This window comes from Mus pahari, chromosome 6, assembly GCF_900095145.1.
Source record: "Mus pahari chromosome 6, PAHARI_EIJ_v1.1, whole genome shotgun sequence".
Taxonomy (NCBI): Eukaryota; Metazoa; Chordata; class Mammalia; order Rodentia; family Muridae; genus Mus; species Mus pahari.
In genome coordinates, this window is record NC_034595.1 from 55,529,859 (window position 1) to 55,545,325 (window position 15,467).

The 15,467-nt window shown below is 43.9% G+C and overlaps 1 protein-coding gene across 5 annotated transcripts in view; it reads left to right on the forward strand.

The window, feature by feature from the left end:
- Dab1 (DAB adaptor protein 1) overlaps positions 1–15,467 on the forward strand; it is a 1,123,238-nt gene that overhangs the window by 1,048,701 nt on the left and 59,070 nt on the right. For 3 of the 5 annotated variants that reach the window (XM_029539573.1, XM_029539574.1, XM_021199768.2), the window contains 4 exons: positions 9,722–9,853; positions 10,473–10,592; positions 11,093–11,131; positions 12,629–12,694. In XM_029539573.1, coding sequence (XP_029395433.1) covers positions 9,722–9,853; positions 10,473–10,592; positions 11,093–11,131; positions 12,629–12,694 — 357 coding nt within the window. Of the gene's footprint in view, positions 1–9,721; positions 9,854–10,472; positions 10,593–11,092; positions 11,132–11,213; positions 11,406–12,628; positions 12,695–15,467 lie in introns of those variants that run through there. The other 2 variants (XM_029539576.1, XM_029539575.1) reach the window with 2 other exon arrangements.

Consider the following 15,467-nt stretch of genomic DNA (forward strand, 5'->3'; position numbering starts at 1 on the left):
TCTCTCTCTCTCTCTCTCTTTCACACACACACACACACACACACACACACACCACATACACCACACACACACACCAGCTCTTCAAGAGTATAAATTGTCCCCATTGTCGCCATGTCCGTTCCACCTGAGCATTTAAAATGCTGTTACAAACTGAAAGGCAACAGCTGATGACCTGCTATCCTTCCTGGGATAGGAGAAGAGCCCAGGAAAGTGGTGGCTGCCCTGCTCAGTGCTTCTCAGCACAGTGTGTCTATAAAGTCGCCCGCAGGTTTAGAAGCAGTGGCTGCTCAGGTGGACATGATAAAGGCTTTTCTCTAACCTACTTTCAGCAAAGTCACGGAAGTTGTCAGTGCCTTAAGTGCAGCTGTTCTTGGGCAAGGGCCTTAAAGTATGCTATGCTCCCCACCCCATCACTGATGTCTTCATCACGCTATGAATGAAGACAGCAAGAGAGAAGGGGGAACAAACATTCTGAGATCTATCTGTCCTCAAAGACTTATCATGAAAACGTCCAACCACACAGAAAATTGTGTAAGGCTAACTCTGAAACGTAACCTCCTGCCACATTTACTTTCTCTGGCTCTAGAGGGGTTAAGAGATCAGTAACTAAACAGATACTATTCATGTCCAAAGGGCTCAGAGCTTCTGGAGTTTCATTGGTTCTAGGCCCTTTCAGCAAACAGTGCTAGAAACATATTTTTTTTAAAAAAAAAATCATAACCTGATATCAATGTTTCAATTTCAAATTTAACATCATATCAGTGTCTCATCTCTATCCTATGGACCCTTTTGGTTGCTTATAACAATGTATTTATGTACTTACTTTATTCTAATATATATCCGAAGCTGAAAAATTATAATTCCAACATGAATTACTGCTGATAAGGAGCCAGGCATGCCCTGGAGTTTCCCCTGTCCCATGTGTCCTAAGCCTGTTTTCTCCAGTGACATAGATACCGATAGTGGCCAATATTCAGAAATCCCTGGGTTTCAAGTGCTAGAAAACTTGAGTCAAATAAACTGATCTCAAAAAAAAAAAAAAAAAAAAAAAAAATGTAAGTGACAGAAGGAAATTACTGATTTGTGTAACTGAAAATTGTAGGGTAGATTCTAGGAATGATAGGATCCAGATTCTTAGATCCCAGTACAAAGTCAGAAGTTAGTCTTCAGGTTTGGGTTTTCTGTAACTTGATGTCCCAGACACAATCTTACCACACTTTGTTGCCTCCCAGACGTTACCCTGTTAGCTCCAAGGAAGGCCTTGGAGAGTGTGAACCCTGGCTACCGGCACTGCAGTAATCTATAATGTAGAGATGTTGGACTGAGAATCTTTAACTCATTTGCCTCTTGAGGGGTGGGGGTGGGGATCTCTAAGTGAAGTGTCTTCCATCTGATCTGCTGGATATACTAAGTAGACTGCTTCCCAGCCCTGTGAGGGAAGAATCCTTTTGGTTTTCCATGCAAAGGAGCCGAGGCTCCATATAAGAAGGTGATTTTTCTCAAGGCCACAGAGCCATGGAAAGATTAAAATCCCTCCATCACATGACATACCTTATGTTTCCTCTACCAGAACCTGCTGTATGTAGGAGACTGAGTTTTAAGTCATGGGGTCATCCAGGCCAATCTACCAATGGTAACGATGTTATAGGTACCCTAGCTCATGAGCTCTGGGGGTTTCGAGTGAGCCCAAGTGTTAGGAAGCCTACTGTTCAGGCCTGTTTCCCTGGTGAATTTTTACAAATCAGCTTCCATGTCACTTGGCTGATTGCTAAGTGATTGAGCACACCTGGCTCTTTGCCTGGGTACCACATTTTATCACAGGTCTGGGATGCTTTTTGCCAGTTGACTAACTCATCTCTCCCTGTTTTAAGCAAGGTCCTTGTCACATCTTTCCAGATCTGTACGTTTATACCATATGACTAGAGAGCTGTTAAGAAACTGTTATAGCTGTTATCATCTTAGGAGATTTACAGAAGAGTCAAAGAAATGCTGAGGGCTAGAGAGGACGCAGGCATTTCCTGGGCCCCACATCGAATTTTAATTGCCAGGGAAAAAGAAGGTTTAGGCAAACAGATGAAGCATTCATGGGGCTAGAGGGGGCTCAGAACAGACTTGCACCCCAGCTCCTGCTGATTCATTCATTGCAGATTTTCACTTTAAAATATATACTGACAGATGTACAAACGGAGATAGACTAGCAGTTGCCAGTAGCTATCAGGGAAGGCAAAGAGCTGTTTATTGATATAGAATGTCAGTTTGGGAAGCTTAGAATTTTGTGCAGGTGGATGATTTCAGAACAATGTGATTATGCTAAATGCCACTGAATTGCATACTTAAAATGCCAAATTGTATGTTATCTATATTTTTAAGTACAAATGCACCAAATCCTTCGTACGTACCAGGCTCTGTACTTGATCAATAGGGAGAGAGGAAACGGCTGTTGTAACCTTCAGATAGATACTGATCAACCCAGTCCCATCCACAGAATGGCAAACCAGGTAGTTCATCCCAATGAAAGGCCCAGAACCCAAGAGGATGCGGGAGGCCTCAGAGAAGTGGCATCTGTATTAAAGTCTGAATTCAGAAAGGAGCTGGTCTTTCTCTGCATGTGGAGTTTAGGCATATGCCTGCATATATATGTGTGTGTGTGTGTGTGTGTGTGTGTGTGTGTGTGTGTGTGTGTATGAATATGAGACGGTGGCTCATTCATGGGCCAGAAAAACAGCCACGTGGCATTAAGTGAGGGAAATGTTGGGAGAATACAGGGAAGCAACCGTTTCACACTGGTGAGATGTGGAGGCACTGCTTGGCTCGCCGACTTTATTCCAAAGGCTATGGGAAGCTTTGGTGTGATTCAAATACTGGAAAGCCTTGAGGAAATCTGCCAATTTCTTTTTTTCCCTCGGTCCCTTCATACCGTGGTGTGACTATCACAGGAAGGGGAGGGTTGCTTACCATGTGAGGAGTGACTGAGCTACTCTCCAAATCCATGTATGAAACAATGGCTGGGTCCTGGTGGGTAAGACATGGTGATGGAGGCATGAGGAGGGGGGTGCAATGAAAGGCATTAAGGAGATAAAAATAAGTTAAAATTGGAGGAGAGGGAGGGATTCTTGAAAGGCCAGGAGGGTTGCTTGTGGGAATGAAGAGAAGATGGCACGCGAATTAAGTTCAGAATCGGAAATAACATTCTATATTTTTCTTGTGTGCATAATTATTGTACCAACAATTGGTCTAAATAAAAGGAGTCCTATTTTAAGAATAAGTAATAATTCCACCAAGTGACAGCCTTCATTGGGACAGTAACAATAGACTTCCAAAGTTCTGGAATACATAGATAGACATCTTTGTCTTTCTTCAGAAAACACAGTCATTCTGAACATACTATTTTGAATATGCTTTTCCAAACTCAACAGGATGTTGCTAGGGTATTTCCGTAGCAAAAAATAATACCTAATTTTCTGGATGATTTTTGCCTTACTGCATATTGTTTTACAATATAGAAACATGAATTTTTCTCAGCTAGTCAGTGAGTACTCAGCAGCTTTGGATATTTCTAATTTTTCACTGTTCTTTGGCACTGTGGGAAGTGTCTTGTATCCAAGTCTTTGTCCGCAGGTTGCATTATTTCTGGATAATTAATTCCCTATGAGAGGAATCATAGGGGTCATTTTGTGCATGAGTTTAAGGCTTTGAAACAGTCGACCAGCTCTCCAGAGAAGTTGCATTTCCACAGATAACAAGAAAGCGACCCTTCTCCTCAGGTGCCCTGAGGAGCAATTCATACCCTAACTTATTAATCTCCTCAAAGCACCAGAGAGATGCTGCCATTTTCCCTATATTACACCTACACACTTTGTGTGCTCTGTATTTCTCCACAGCTTCTCAACTCTGCTAGTATTCTCTTCATTCTGAAGGGGAGATACATGGCAGTTTTATCTGGCAACATTTGGGGTTCTGTGTCATTCCTCATAGTCTACAAAAATCAGAGAGGGACATCAGAGAGAGAGAGAGAGAGAGAGAGAGAGAGAGAGAGAGAGAGAGAGAGAGATTTTGATTCTAAGGGGCACACAGGCCAATGGGAGAGCTGTGTTTTAAACTGTGTTCTCCCTGGCCTGAGAGCACTTCACTTCTCCCCATTATCAAGGTCTTGCTCAAGGTAGGCAGCTGATCAAGGTACTGATCAAGGGGCTGGTGACCATGCGATCTGAGAAAAACCTGAAAGAAGATTTCAGGATGCCAACCAGGGAACAGTTCCCTCTGACCTGCTCAGTGAAGCACTTGATGATGGGGTACCCAGGGGGCTGGAACAGAGGTTGCCTCCCAGTCTTGTTGGCACTGCATCACAGTGAATGCATCCAAAAATATGTTACAAAAGAGAAAGGCTTTTATAATGAGCCCAGGCCTCCCTTTGTCTTGTGAGGTTTTAACTACTGTAATTGCTTATCATGTGAAGTAGTGTTTTTCATGAATCTATTTTTATTCTGTGTCTTTCTACTTATCTGTATTTTGTATATTTTTTTGTTTTGTTGAATTTTGGTTTTCTTTGTTGGTGTTGGTGGTGTTGTTAGCATACTTGAATTGTGATGGATGTTTTTCCATGAACAGTATTACGACAGGGAAGGGGAGGGCATATACACAATGATTCTATGAAAGCTAAACAGGACAGAACTCATTCCTTAAAAATAGCTAATGGTACCGTCTTCGGCAGATGACTTTCTAATCCATACTGTATTTAATTGGCTGTATTGAACCATAGTACAAATTAAGTCTTCTCTGTAATTTATTCTGTCAGACAGTAGCCCCCCAAACAATTTGATACTTCATTTAAACATTGTTAAATGGCTCATGGAAATGCAAAGAAAAAGATTTAATGGTGCTAAGAATCCCTCTGTTCACAGAATGAATCCTATGTGAAAAGTCGTGAATTAACCCAATGCAACCATTCAGTGAGTGCCTACCTTGAAGGGAACACAGAGATGGCTCCGCCCACCCTTACTCTCCTTCAGAACGCATTATGAGTCACATATTGTCCCAGAGGAAACTTTTTAGGAACCGAAGAGAGCCCACCGTGGATCTTTTCTGAAGACTTACCATTCCCAAAGCAGAGAGGCAAGCTGTGCTTGGAAGCCAGGCACTTTCGCTAAGACAACCTTTGCCCTTCTCTTCTGGGAAGCTCCCATTTATTCTTCAAGACTTAGACTGAGCTCAAAGCCTCTTCCAGCAAGTCTTCCACATGTCCCCTCCCTGATTTTTGCTCCCAGCCTATGCAACATGCATTTAATGTAAATATTACCATGCTATACTGTGGTTTTAGGGTTTGCCACATGTCTGTTTTATGAGACCATGAAACCATCTGCATAGATCCAGATCGTAGCCAACCCGTAGTACATATATGTGATGAGAATCACTGAATGTTATGGATAGATTTGGGGCAAAACAAATCAAAGAACTCTTACATGGGAGGGTAGATGCGGCACCATGGGGTTGGAGGGGTGGGAATTATCCAAGGGAAATGGAGGAGTGAGGGAAGGTTCCTTGATGAGCAAAATGCTGCAGCCGGACTTTGACGCTGGACGGCAGCAGTAGTGCTGGAAAGAGGGTAGTTGCCTATGCAGCTAATAAAGCACAGGGGAGAGGAGGGAGAAAGTGACCCACAGAGAAAATCGCAGACGCAGTGGTACAGAGGTGGGAAAGTGCAGACTCCAAAAGGGAGGTGTTTGTAGGGCAGGACACCTAAAGTTCATGGAGAAGTCAGCCTGGACTGCGGATGGTGATGCCTGGGGCATCCCTGGGATCTCCTGCCGACAGCTTTGATCCACAGTATAGGAAGAAGGCACAGAATAAGGAGTTCTGAAAGCCCTGCTCTTAAGACCAACATCTGGCTTTCCTAGCAAGAGCAGATCTCTCCGAGGCACTGTTTTCCATGAGCCATAGAAACCAGGCATGGATAGAGGGTGCCCTCTCCTATCCTCCACTTTCCACCCAGGTCTCATCTTCTCTGCCACGCCTCCAATTTTCCCATGGAATCACACTCCTTGAGTGAAATGTTTTTTGTCACCCCTGACCAGTTGTAGCCTCTCTTTGACACTTTGGCCTTGGTTGCTCTGCAGACACACACACACACACACACACACACACACACACACACACACACACACACAAAGTTAGCCAGCATGACCTGGAAGTGATTCTGAAGACCTCGATGATGTAAACGTCCAGGTCTTGCTTTCCTGACGACTTTCTCTGTGACCCCTGTAATTCACCTCTGTATGTTTTTGTTTCTTGCCCTCTCTGACCTCAGACACTTGCCTGAATTTCAGGCAGTCACCACTTCTTCTGTCTATCCAGTACTTCATTTCGCTTGCTTTCTCCTCCCTGTTGATGAACTTCGACTTGTGCTTGTTCAAACTAGAGAGTCAGGCTTCTATGAAAATGAGACCTAGCTTCTACATAACTCTGTTTTCATCATCCGTGCTACTCCGTTCTGGGTAAGAAAGACAAGTCTTCTCTTTAATAGTGGTTAGGACAGTAATCTTTAGTCTTTGGTCTCTTTGTGAATAAACCCAGAGCCAAGCTATGTAGCATTTAAGGTTCCTTCTGGCTCCAAGTGCCTTTGATTGTGTTGTCTAACAAAAAAATCAGCTTGAAGACCAAGACAGTTTCTAAGCTGAGTGAAGAAGCATTTGCATGATGCTCTGAGTTGCTGAAAATGAAAGTGAACAACCGTAGAATTTACCAAATCCCAATGTGTGTGTATATTTCCATGTGTCCTGTATTATGTCTGCACAGTAGAAGGTTGGGGAAAGAGGAGACATATTCCCTCACTGATGGTTGCTTTTCAAGTGTGTGAGATACTGGGAGAGCATTGCTCTTTAACATGTCATAAATTTAACTATGGGAAAAGATACCGTAACAAATATCTTTAAGTACTTTGTGCACACGCACTGACACAGCTAACACTTTGCAAGGTAATATTAGGTATCATCAAGCATTAAGAATGTTTTGATTTAAAATACTTAATGAGGATTCATAGATAAATTAAACCATCTCCATCTGCCATCTTCTTGGTAGGTAATATTTTTGCCATTGCACACTCATCTCTAAATCTAATTCCACCAGGAAGATTTCTAATCGCTGCTTAATTTTAGAGCAATATTCTGCTTGGCAATCAATAAGGCAGTGTCGTCAAACTTGGATTTAATAGGAGACGTGGATTACATCCTCTACATTATGCAGGGAAAGAAATACTTTCAGGAAAAAAGGAGAGAAGAAAAGAATGCCTTTGTCTCCAATTTTCCCCTGCCACATACCATTCTAGCTCACAAAAGCTTATAAATCAATGCCCCATGTTGCGTGAATATAAATCTCATCAATTTTACATCATTAACACCATGAAAAAAACTACTACTCTCGGAGCAATTTCCCTCTGCTAGCTAAATCTGTCCTTTTGATGAAACAAAACAAGCAGATTCTGATTGTTTTGCTAACAAACCCTTCCTCCACCAACTTTAATCACGTCAAAATCCACTCAAAGTATAAATCTGCCATATTGCCGGTTGAGAGACTAAGGACCCGAGGTGGTGATGCCACACTGCAGTTCAGGGAGCAATGGGCCCCTGGAAAGAGGATGGGGCAGAAGGGAGAGTTCCAAGGGTCATCAGATGGGTGAGCAGCAGCTGCATCGTGGCAGATGAAGGCAAGGCAGAACATTCTAGAGCAGCAGATGATGCATGTGGTCAGAAGCCTAGTTGAGCAAGAGGCTGAGGAATTGACATTTTGTAAGACCAGTGAGCTCTAGAATTAAGGTGATGATCCTCATGAGAACCAGAGACCAACTGAGCCAGGAGAGCCGAGTGGCTTTAAGGGACAGGAAGCCTGGTGCGGAACCTAAGAGAACACCTACCCTAGTCATTCCAACAGCCTGCCTAGCGGGGCTGCCTGGATGCCTTGGTTTCTCCCTCCTTCCTGGAATCCAGGAACAGGAAAGATTTTGTGTACCATAAAACACATTCGTTTTCCTTCTTGGACTATTTTGAGTATATTTTGCTCAAATATAAGCTAGGGAACATAGCAACAATAAGCAATATAACTCTAATTGAACATTTGCATGCACAAATATATAGATAGATAGATAGATAGATAGATAGATAGATAGATAGATAGATAGATAGATAGATAGATAGATGGATGGATGGATGGATGGATGGATGGATGGATGGATGGATGGATAGATAGATAGATAGATAGATAGATAGATAGATAGATAGATAGATAGATAGATAGATAGATAGATTAGGAATAATTATAAATTTATGTCTTTCAACACCAAGCCCAGAGCCAGCATCGTTCTAGAGAGAGACAGGAACTCAAAGCATTCTCAATAAAATGAGGAACAAGACAAGAATGTCTGCTCTCCCCATATCGTTCATCATAGTAATGGAAGTTCTTTTAGGTTTTGGAATTTGCCTTTTTATTGCCTTTATTGATAGAGCCAAGACTTTCGAATTAGGATCGTTCGGTGTGGTTTTTCTAGGAAGTAAACTGGTGCAGAAAGGACTGGTGGGGAGTTTGCTTTGGTACAGTGATAAGAAGTCAAGCTTCTTGGTGTAAAGAAAATGTTCTTTGTATGGATTCTGGGCTGGCGGACTGCAAGCATCTCTTTGCATCTGCAAGCCATTATAGAGTGTTAATTGATAGGATATATGGGATTATTATAGGAAAATAACCACAGAGATGCACATCTCCTAATAGGATGGAAAACTTTGGTCCTCTGGAAGCCTGAATAACAAAAGCAGAAAGGCCAATTTCAAGCTACTAGCATAAACCGGATTTCTTCAGTTGACCGAAATGGGAGGAGCTTAGGGCAAGGCTAGAAGATGGCAGAGTTCAGGAAGACAGAGTCTAGTGTGGACAGTGGTCCTGAAGTCAAACAAACTTATCAGAACAAAATCTGTGGCCATTAATGTGGGAGAAATCCATCATGAGTTTGAAGGGAATAGTCCTTCAAGGAGAGGGAAGGCTAGCCCTGTTCAGGGGCTGCTAACAGACCTAGTGTGTCATTTCATGTGGCCATCAAAAGAGAATTTAAAATGGTGATGAAATCAGACATTGCAGACAGAGAGAGACTCAGCCAATGAAAAGTATGTGTGTGTGTGCACATGGGCGTATGCATGCGCCCCAACCTCTGCCCAAATGACTTTGAAAAAGATAAAGTTGTTCATCCCTCAACACAGCTGTTTTTCAACCAGCTGCTGGGAAAACTCAGTAGCCCTGCAAAACTAGAGTACCGTGAAGTTCACAGCACTCCCTGGAGTTGTTTAAGGGACAGCCCCTCCCTCTGTATGCAAAGGCCTGAGAACGTAAGCCTGTTCACTATCGAGACAGATTGAACGGGGTTGGGCTGTGAAGGTTGCAAGCAGAAAGAAGCGTGTGGGCTGATTTCAACTGGGAGGCTTTGGCAGGCAGTGTGAAACCACCTCTGCAGATGCTCACCCCCATATGAACAGTCCTGGTTTCTCTCTGGTCACAGCAGTGAGACCATGGAGGAAGACCTCCTTTTCTCAAGGGCAGGCGTAGCTCTTTTTCCTTCCATCTGTACCAAACAGCTTTCCCAAAGCCCCTTGGGCCTTTCGCACATGGTGGAAACACATCTCTTATTGATCAACAGCTCGAGGGGGTGTGTTCCCTGAAACACTGTCTTCCTTTTGTGTGTCCCCAGGCCCTTCAGCATCACCATGCTGTTCATGAAATTTCCTACATTGCGAAGGACATCACAGATCACCGGGCTTTTGGATACGTTTGCGGGAAGGAAGGGAATCACAGATTTGTGGCCATCAAAACAGCCCAGGCAGTAAGTATTCCTGTCCGATACAGGTGTTTTCCTTGTTACGGGGCAGGACAGAGCCAATACTGTGGATTTTCCAAGACCCAGCCTGACCAAATGATGGACTGCCACTGTCAGCTGATGTGCAGAATCCCACCTAGGAAAGATAAACATCCTTAAAGCAAAGAAACATGGCTCTGCCTACTCAGCTTTATTTTCTAATCCTAATGGGTATTTCCTAATGACAAATTACTTTCCCTTTCTGATTAAGCTAGATAGAGACACGTATACAAATAAGTTTCCTTGTGTTCATAGCCTCATTTAAAAAGAAAATAAGAGAAAACAAATAGCTGTTTTGCATATGGCCTGCCCTAATTTTATTGTATTCCGAATCACTAATAAATAAAAGCAATGCTTTTTATGCTTATGATTATTATGAATTTGCAAATATAATTAGTTGAAGAAATGAACTTTAGCCTAGAAGCAATTTGCTAAACCAATATAAACAAGGTAGAATTAATTAAGAATGGAATGCTTTCAGTTTAATAGAAAAAGGAAGGGCTGCGGGTTGGAGCCGCAGACAAAAATGAGTAGCTGCGGTTCAGCAGCGTTCGTTATTAATGTGTCCCACCACCCTTTACTCCAGGCTGAACCTGTTATCCTGGACTTGAGAGATCTCTTTCAACTCATCTATGAGCTGAAGCAAAGAGAAGAACTGGAAAAAAAGGCACAAAAGGATAAGCAGTGTGAACAAGCCGTGTACCAGGTATACCAATGTGTTCCTCCTAGTACTGCAGAAGACAGGGCCCACAGTAAACAGACGGGAAACCCACAAGTCGAACCGTCTCCTCCTGGTGCTGAGCAGAAATAAGCAGAGATGAAAGGTTCCTGTGTAGATTACAGATACCCAAACCAAGCCACTGGAAGGGATCCTTCTTGTTTTGTTTTGTTTTTTTTTTTTGTTTTTTTGTTTTTCTGAGACTCTAGATAGGTTACGGAAGGGGAACTCTTTAATCCAGGGGAAGAGTTCAGGCGAGGAAGACTGAAGGCCCATACAGCTTTTCTGGCTTTGCTGTAGTTACTGCCGGGAGTGGGTGGGGAGAGAGCTGCAGGATTTGGAGTCTCTTTGTGTGTTTTCTGCATTAATGGCCTCCTACCTTATCCTAATCAATGCTGGCTCTCTACTGTGCTATAGCATCTGAAGATAATCTCACTTCTCTTCCTTTGCATCCCTTGCTTTCTCCCTCCCTCCCCTCGCTGGGATAGACCATTTTGGAAGAGGATGTTGAAGATCCCGTGTACCAGGTAATTTCTGAACCACATCAGGGGTTTGCATGCAGCTGTGAAGGCTCTTTTGACTGAAACTTGAGGATTCTGTTGAACGCAGAACCTGCAGAAGAATTAAGATGATTTCTGAAGGCCAGGGTTGCCAGCCTCTGCAGAGAGAGGATTTTTCCACACTAAGAAGCCAGCAGCCGTGATGGGAGATCTAGAGATCCACTTCCTTCTTCGTGCCCTTGCTTCAGACCCTTCCACAATCTGGAAAGTTTTATCCTAGAAATAAATGTTTTTCAGTGGTCTCTCGACTGTTGTAACTTTCTTAGAGATAAGATGGATAGGGAGTAGACTCTATAAGCTAAAGAATTAGGGTTGAGGGGCTGACATTTGCATGACATTTGAGCACAAACCTAATGAATGGTTTTTGAGCTCTAGCAAGGATGGAAGAATATTTCTGAAGCCCTGATAATGTAGGCTAGCCCTCTGATTATTTGGCTCATGGCACAGAGCTGCTATGAAATGAGAGAATCCTGAGATATCTCTGTCCAGGGCTTTCTCTGTACTCTCTTCACGGTCCATAGCACAGGGTCCCTCTTGAGGTCAAGTCCAAGGTCTATGCAAACAAAGATTCAGAAAGAAAGGAAGGAATGGCTTTCCCCACTCTCTCCTGTGCTTACTTCTAAGGAGAAAAAGTGGAACAAGATTTATACACACTTTCTGAACCTAAAAGCAAACCTTCAGCTCATATGTCTAATCAGGATACACAGGCGTGGCTTATGTCTGCCTTATTATGCATACGTTCACAGCAACAGCTACTATGGTTATGATCAAAATGAGATGATGAGTAGATACACACATAGATACATAGGCAAATAGATAAGTCTCAAAATAGAAGTCTCTAGCAGATCTATGGTAAACACGAGTCAGAAATGCATTACTCAACACACCCCTGCTTTTGAGGGATGAAGGAGAAGAACTTACTTATGGCAGGAGCTTCAAGCGCTGCTTACTGGGTTCATGGAGGATGAAAACGGTGGCCTTTTAGAAACACCCCAGCCCCTTATTCTGAAATGTATACATACAAAAGTTGGAAGTTCACTATTTTAAGCTGATAAGATTCTGTTTAGGGGGTCAGGGAGGTTGGGGCTTCTGAGCTCTTAAGCAGTGGCCTGGGACCTTAGGAAGGCAAGGGGAACATAGGGTGAAATTTGCAAGGTTGTAGCCCGATGACACCACTCCATTCAGCTGCTATGCAGACAAAATGCTACTGGATGAAGACATCACCTCTCCAGAAAGACTTATAGGGGCCCAGTACCCTCACTGCAGAGGCCAAGCAGCAACACCCTGCAGTGTCCCTTGGCAGGGTCCGTTTTATCCCTGTGCCCATTCCCGACGCCCCCTCTTGTGCCTGTTTCTGTGTTGCTTGCTATGATTTGCATCTAAATTGGAAATACTTTTCTTGTCTTTCTTTCTTTCTTTCTTTTTTTCCTTCTGCCTTTTCCTCTCTGGCTGCTCCTGCAATAGTACATTGTGTTTGAGGCCGGACATGAGCCAATCCGTGATCCTGAAACAGAAGAGAACATTTACCAGGTATAACATCCTTGCTTCTTCCTCTGCACCCTCCACCAGCAAATGCTAGCATACTAATAGGCTCAGTCCTGAGAGGTTCAAGGTGGCAGGGTCTCTTGGTCTGCCAGGAGTGGGAGATGCCTTTGGGAACACTGACTGCTGGTTCCCCGGCAGTTTCCTGCAGTCTCCATGCCTCATCGGTGCAATCTTGAGTGGCCAGTTGGGTCCAGTGTTCAAATCTGGAACAGATCATAGGTGTTTTAAGTAGCATTATTTTAGTTAAGGTTCCATTGCTATAAAGGAATACCACAGCCAAGACAGCTCTTACAACAGAAAACGTCTAATTGGGTCTGGCTTACAGTTTCAGAATTTTAATCCATTTTCATCATGTCGGGAAGCATGGCAGTGTGCAGGCTGGCCTGGGGCTGGAGATGGAGCTGAGTGAGAGTTTTAACTCTTGATCCAAAGGCAACAGAATATGACTGTCTCACACTGAGCACAGGAGACCTCAGAGACCACCTCCACAGTGACACACTTCTTCCAACAAAGCCACATATACTTCAGCCAGGCCATGCCTACTTCAACAAGGTCATACCTCCTAGTTAGTGCCACTGTCTGTAGGCCAAGCATTCAAACACATGAGTCTATGGTGGCCATATTTATTCAAACCATCATAAGCATACAACCCAAGCATTCCACTGTACTGAGATAGTGCACTGGAGAATTGCAATCCGCCAAGTAGAAGGATCCTTCCAAGGAATGCATGCATCCAGTTGGTTTAAAAACCTAACTTCCTGGGCTGGAGCGATGGTTCAGCCGTTCAAGGCTAGGCTCACAACCAAAAATAAAAATCCAACTTCCCTCCTATACATAAGGGACAAGTTTGCAAGGGACAAGAACATTCTTAAACTCATCCAACTCTTAGAACTATGTCACCATATGGTCACCTTAATCCTGTTTTTTGGTGGGTAGGGCCATCAGTGGAGTAATGTTTAGAACATACTCTGCAGGCTTACACAGCTCCTGAGAGCCAAGGCTGAGGAGCAGATGCAAGTGGAGGCTGAGCCCCAGCCTCCTCTGGAATCCCATGTCGGGGCTTGGACCTTGGGCCCCAGTAGAATTACGGTATAGTGACACATCCAGTAAATATGATAATTTTTCTCTAATGAGAACCTTAGTCTTCATCTAAAGCATGCATGCGTACTATGGGAAAGGGAGTGATCTGATGCATTTATTTAATCAGTGCTTTTAATTTGCTTAGCTGTGTGTTCTATTATTCAGCCTTAGGCGTGTGTTAATTGTGAAATCAAAATAAAACCTATTTTCAATTTCTACCAAATGTGTAGAATTTGAAATGAGCAAGCCCAATGCTGTTTCTCCCAACAACTCAGTTTAAACCAGCCTTGTAGACTAGTAGTTTATTGGTGCCTGCCTGGGTCCACCCCAGACTCTTCCCACTGGGCCTCCACCAGTGAGAGCCGGAGGAAGGGATGGCTTCAGAGAGCATCTACTTGCGATGCAAAGTATTCAGTCTTCACTTACAAAGTTTCTGTCTCTAGAAAGAAAAGTTGCACCTGTCCCCAGAGACAGATCTGAGGCCCTGACCCACCCTGTGGTGTCTGAGCATTGAGGCCAAAAAGCCATTAACCTGCCACCCCAGGGAGAGAAAGCACCTTGTCTACAGGAGAGGCACTTGAATCCAGCTGAGCTGTATAGTTGCACAGCACTCAGGGACAGCAGAGTGCCAGCGACTGCCAGAAAGAGCTGCCTTAGGCTGGGGCAGAGCTGAGGGTCTAGTTTGGCCCTTCTCACTATCTACCTTTGGGTCATAGTTGGAAGGCAAGATACCTACTGCTTTTCAGACTTTACTTCTCCAATTATAAAGTAGGGGGATCTACCCCAACCCATGTCAGTGTGAGATGGAAACATGCTTATATGGCATATAGTACTGGGGTAGCATCCTGGAACATGTCTATCTATGTGGATCCAGATGGTGTTAGCTCCAGCCATTGATTTAAATGGCAGGGTTTTCCTGTCTCTGGGCCTTAGTTTACCCACCTGTAAAATGAGTAAATGAGGGCCAAAGATTTCTCTGGGTAAGCTCTGTCTGCTGCTTGCAATGCACCTTGCCAGAAGCAGCTGAACCACATGGGACTGGGTTCTCATTGTAGAATTATGCTGGCTTGCACGATAGGGCAGCAAGTCCTACCTCAGAAGTGGGGTACATGTGTGATGATTGATGCCCCCCCCAAACACAGAGGTTACATACAAACCTCCATCTCTCAAATTTCCCACTATGGCTTGAGTCACTTCCCCACCTTCCAGAGAAGGGGGGTGAGGTTTCTGGGGTTCAGGGATCTTGCTGGGGTTGCAGAGCCTATGAGATAGGATCTCTAAGGCAGGTCGGTCTCTCTGACCTCTGGAATAAGCACCTCTGTCTCTCAGCTCTTTTCAGCTCCATGTTACTTGGCTCCGGGCTTCCCAATTAGGTCCTGTGTATTTTAAGTAGCTATCTAAAAGATCTCACTTGTTTTAATAGCGCTGGCCTCTTGATCTTCCCATCTGCCTGTCATTAACAGGAAGGCATCATTTACGAGGATGAATATTTTATCCATCTATTGGAAAGGCCTGTGGCCACGTTCCTCCCCTGTACTGCAGATCCACCTGGGCTCAGTGCACTTAACAGGAGATAAGCCCACACCCCAAAAATTACCAGGCCTTCAAAGCACTGCCGTTAGAAGGCCTGTTGCGTGTGTGTGTGTGTGTGTGTGTGTGTGTGTGTGTGTGTGTGTGT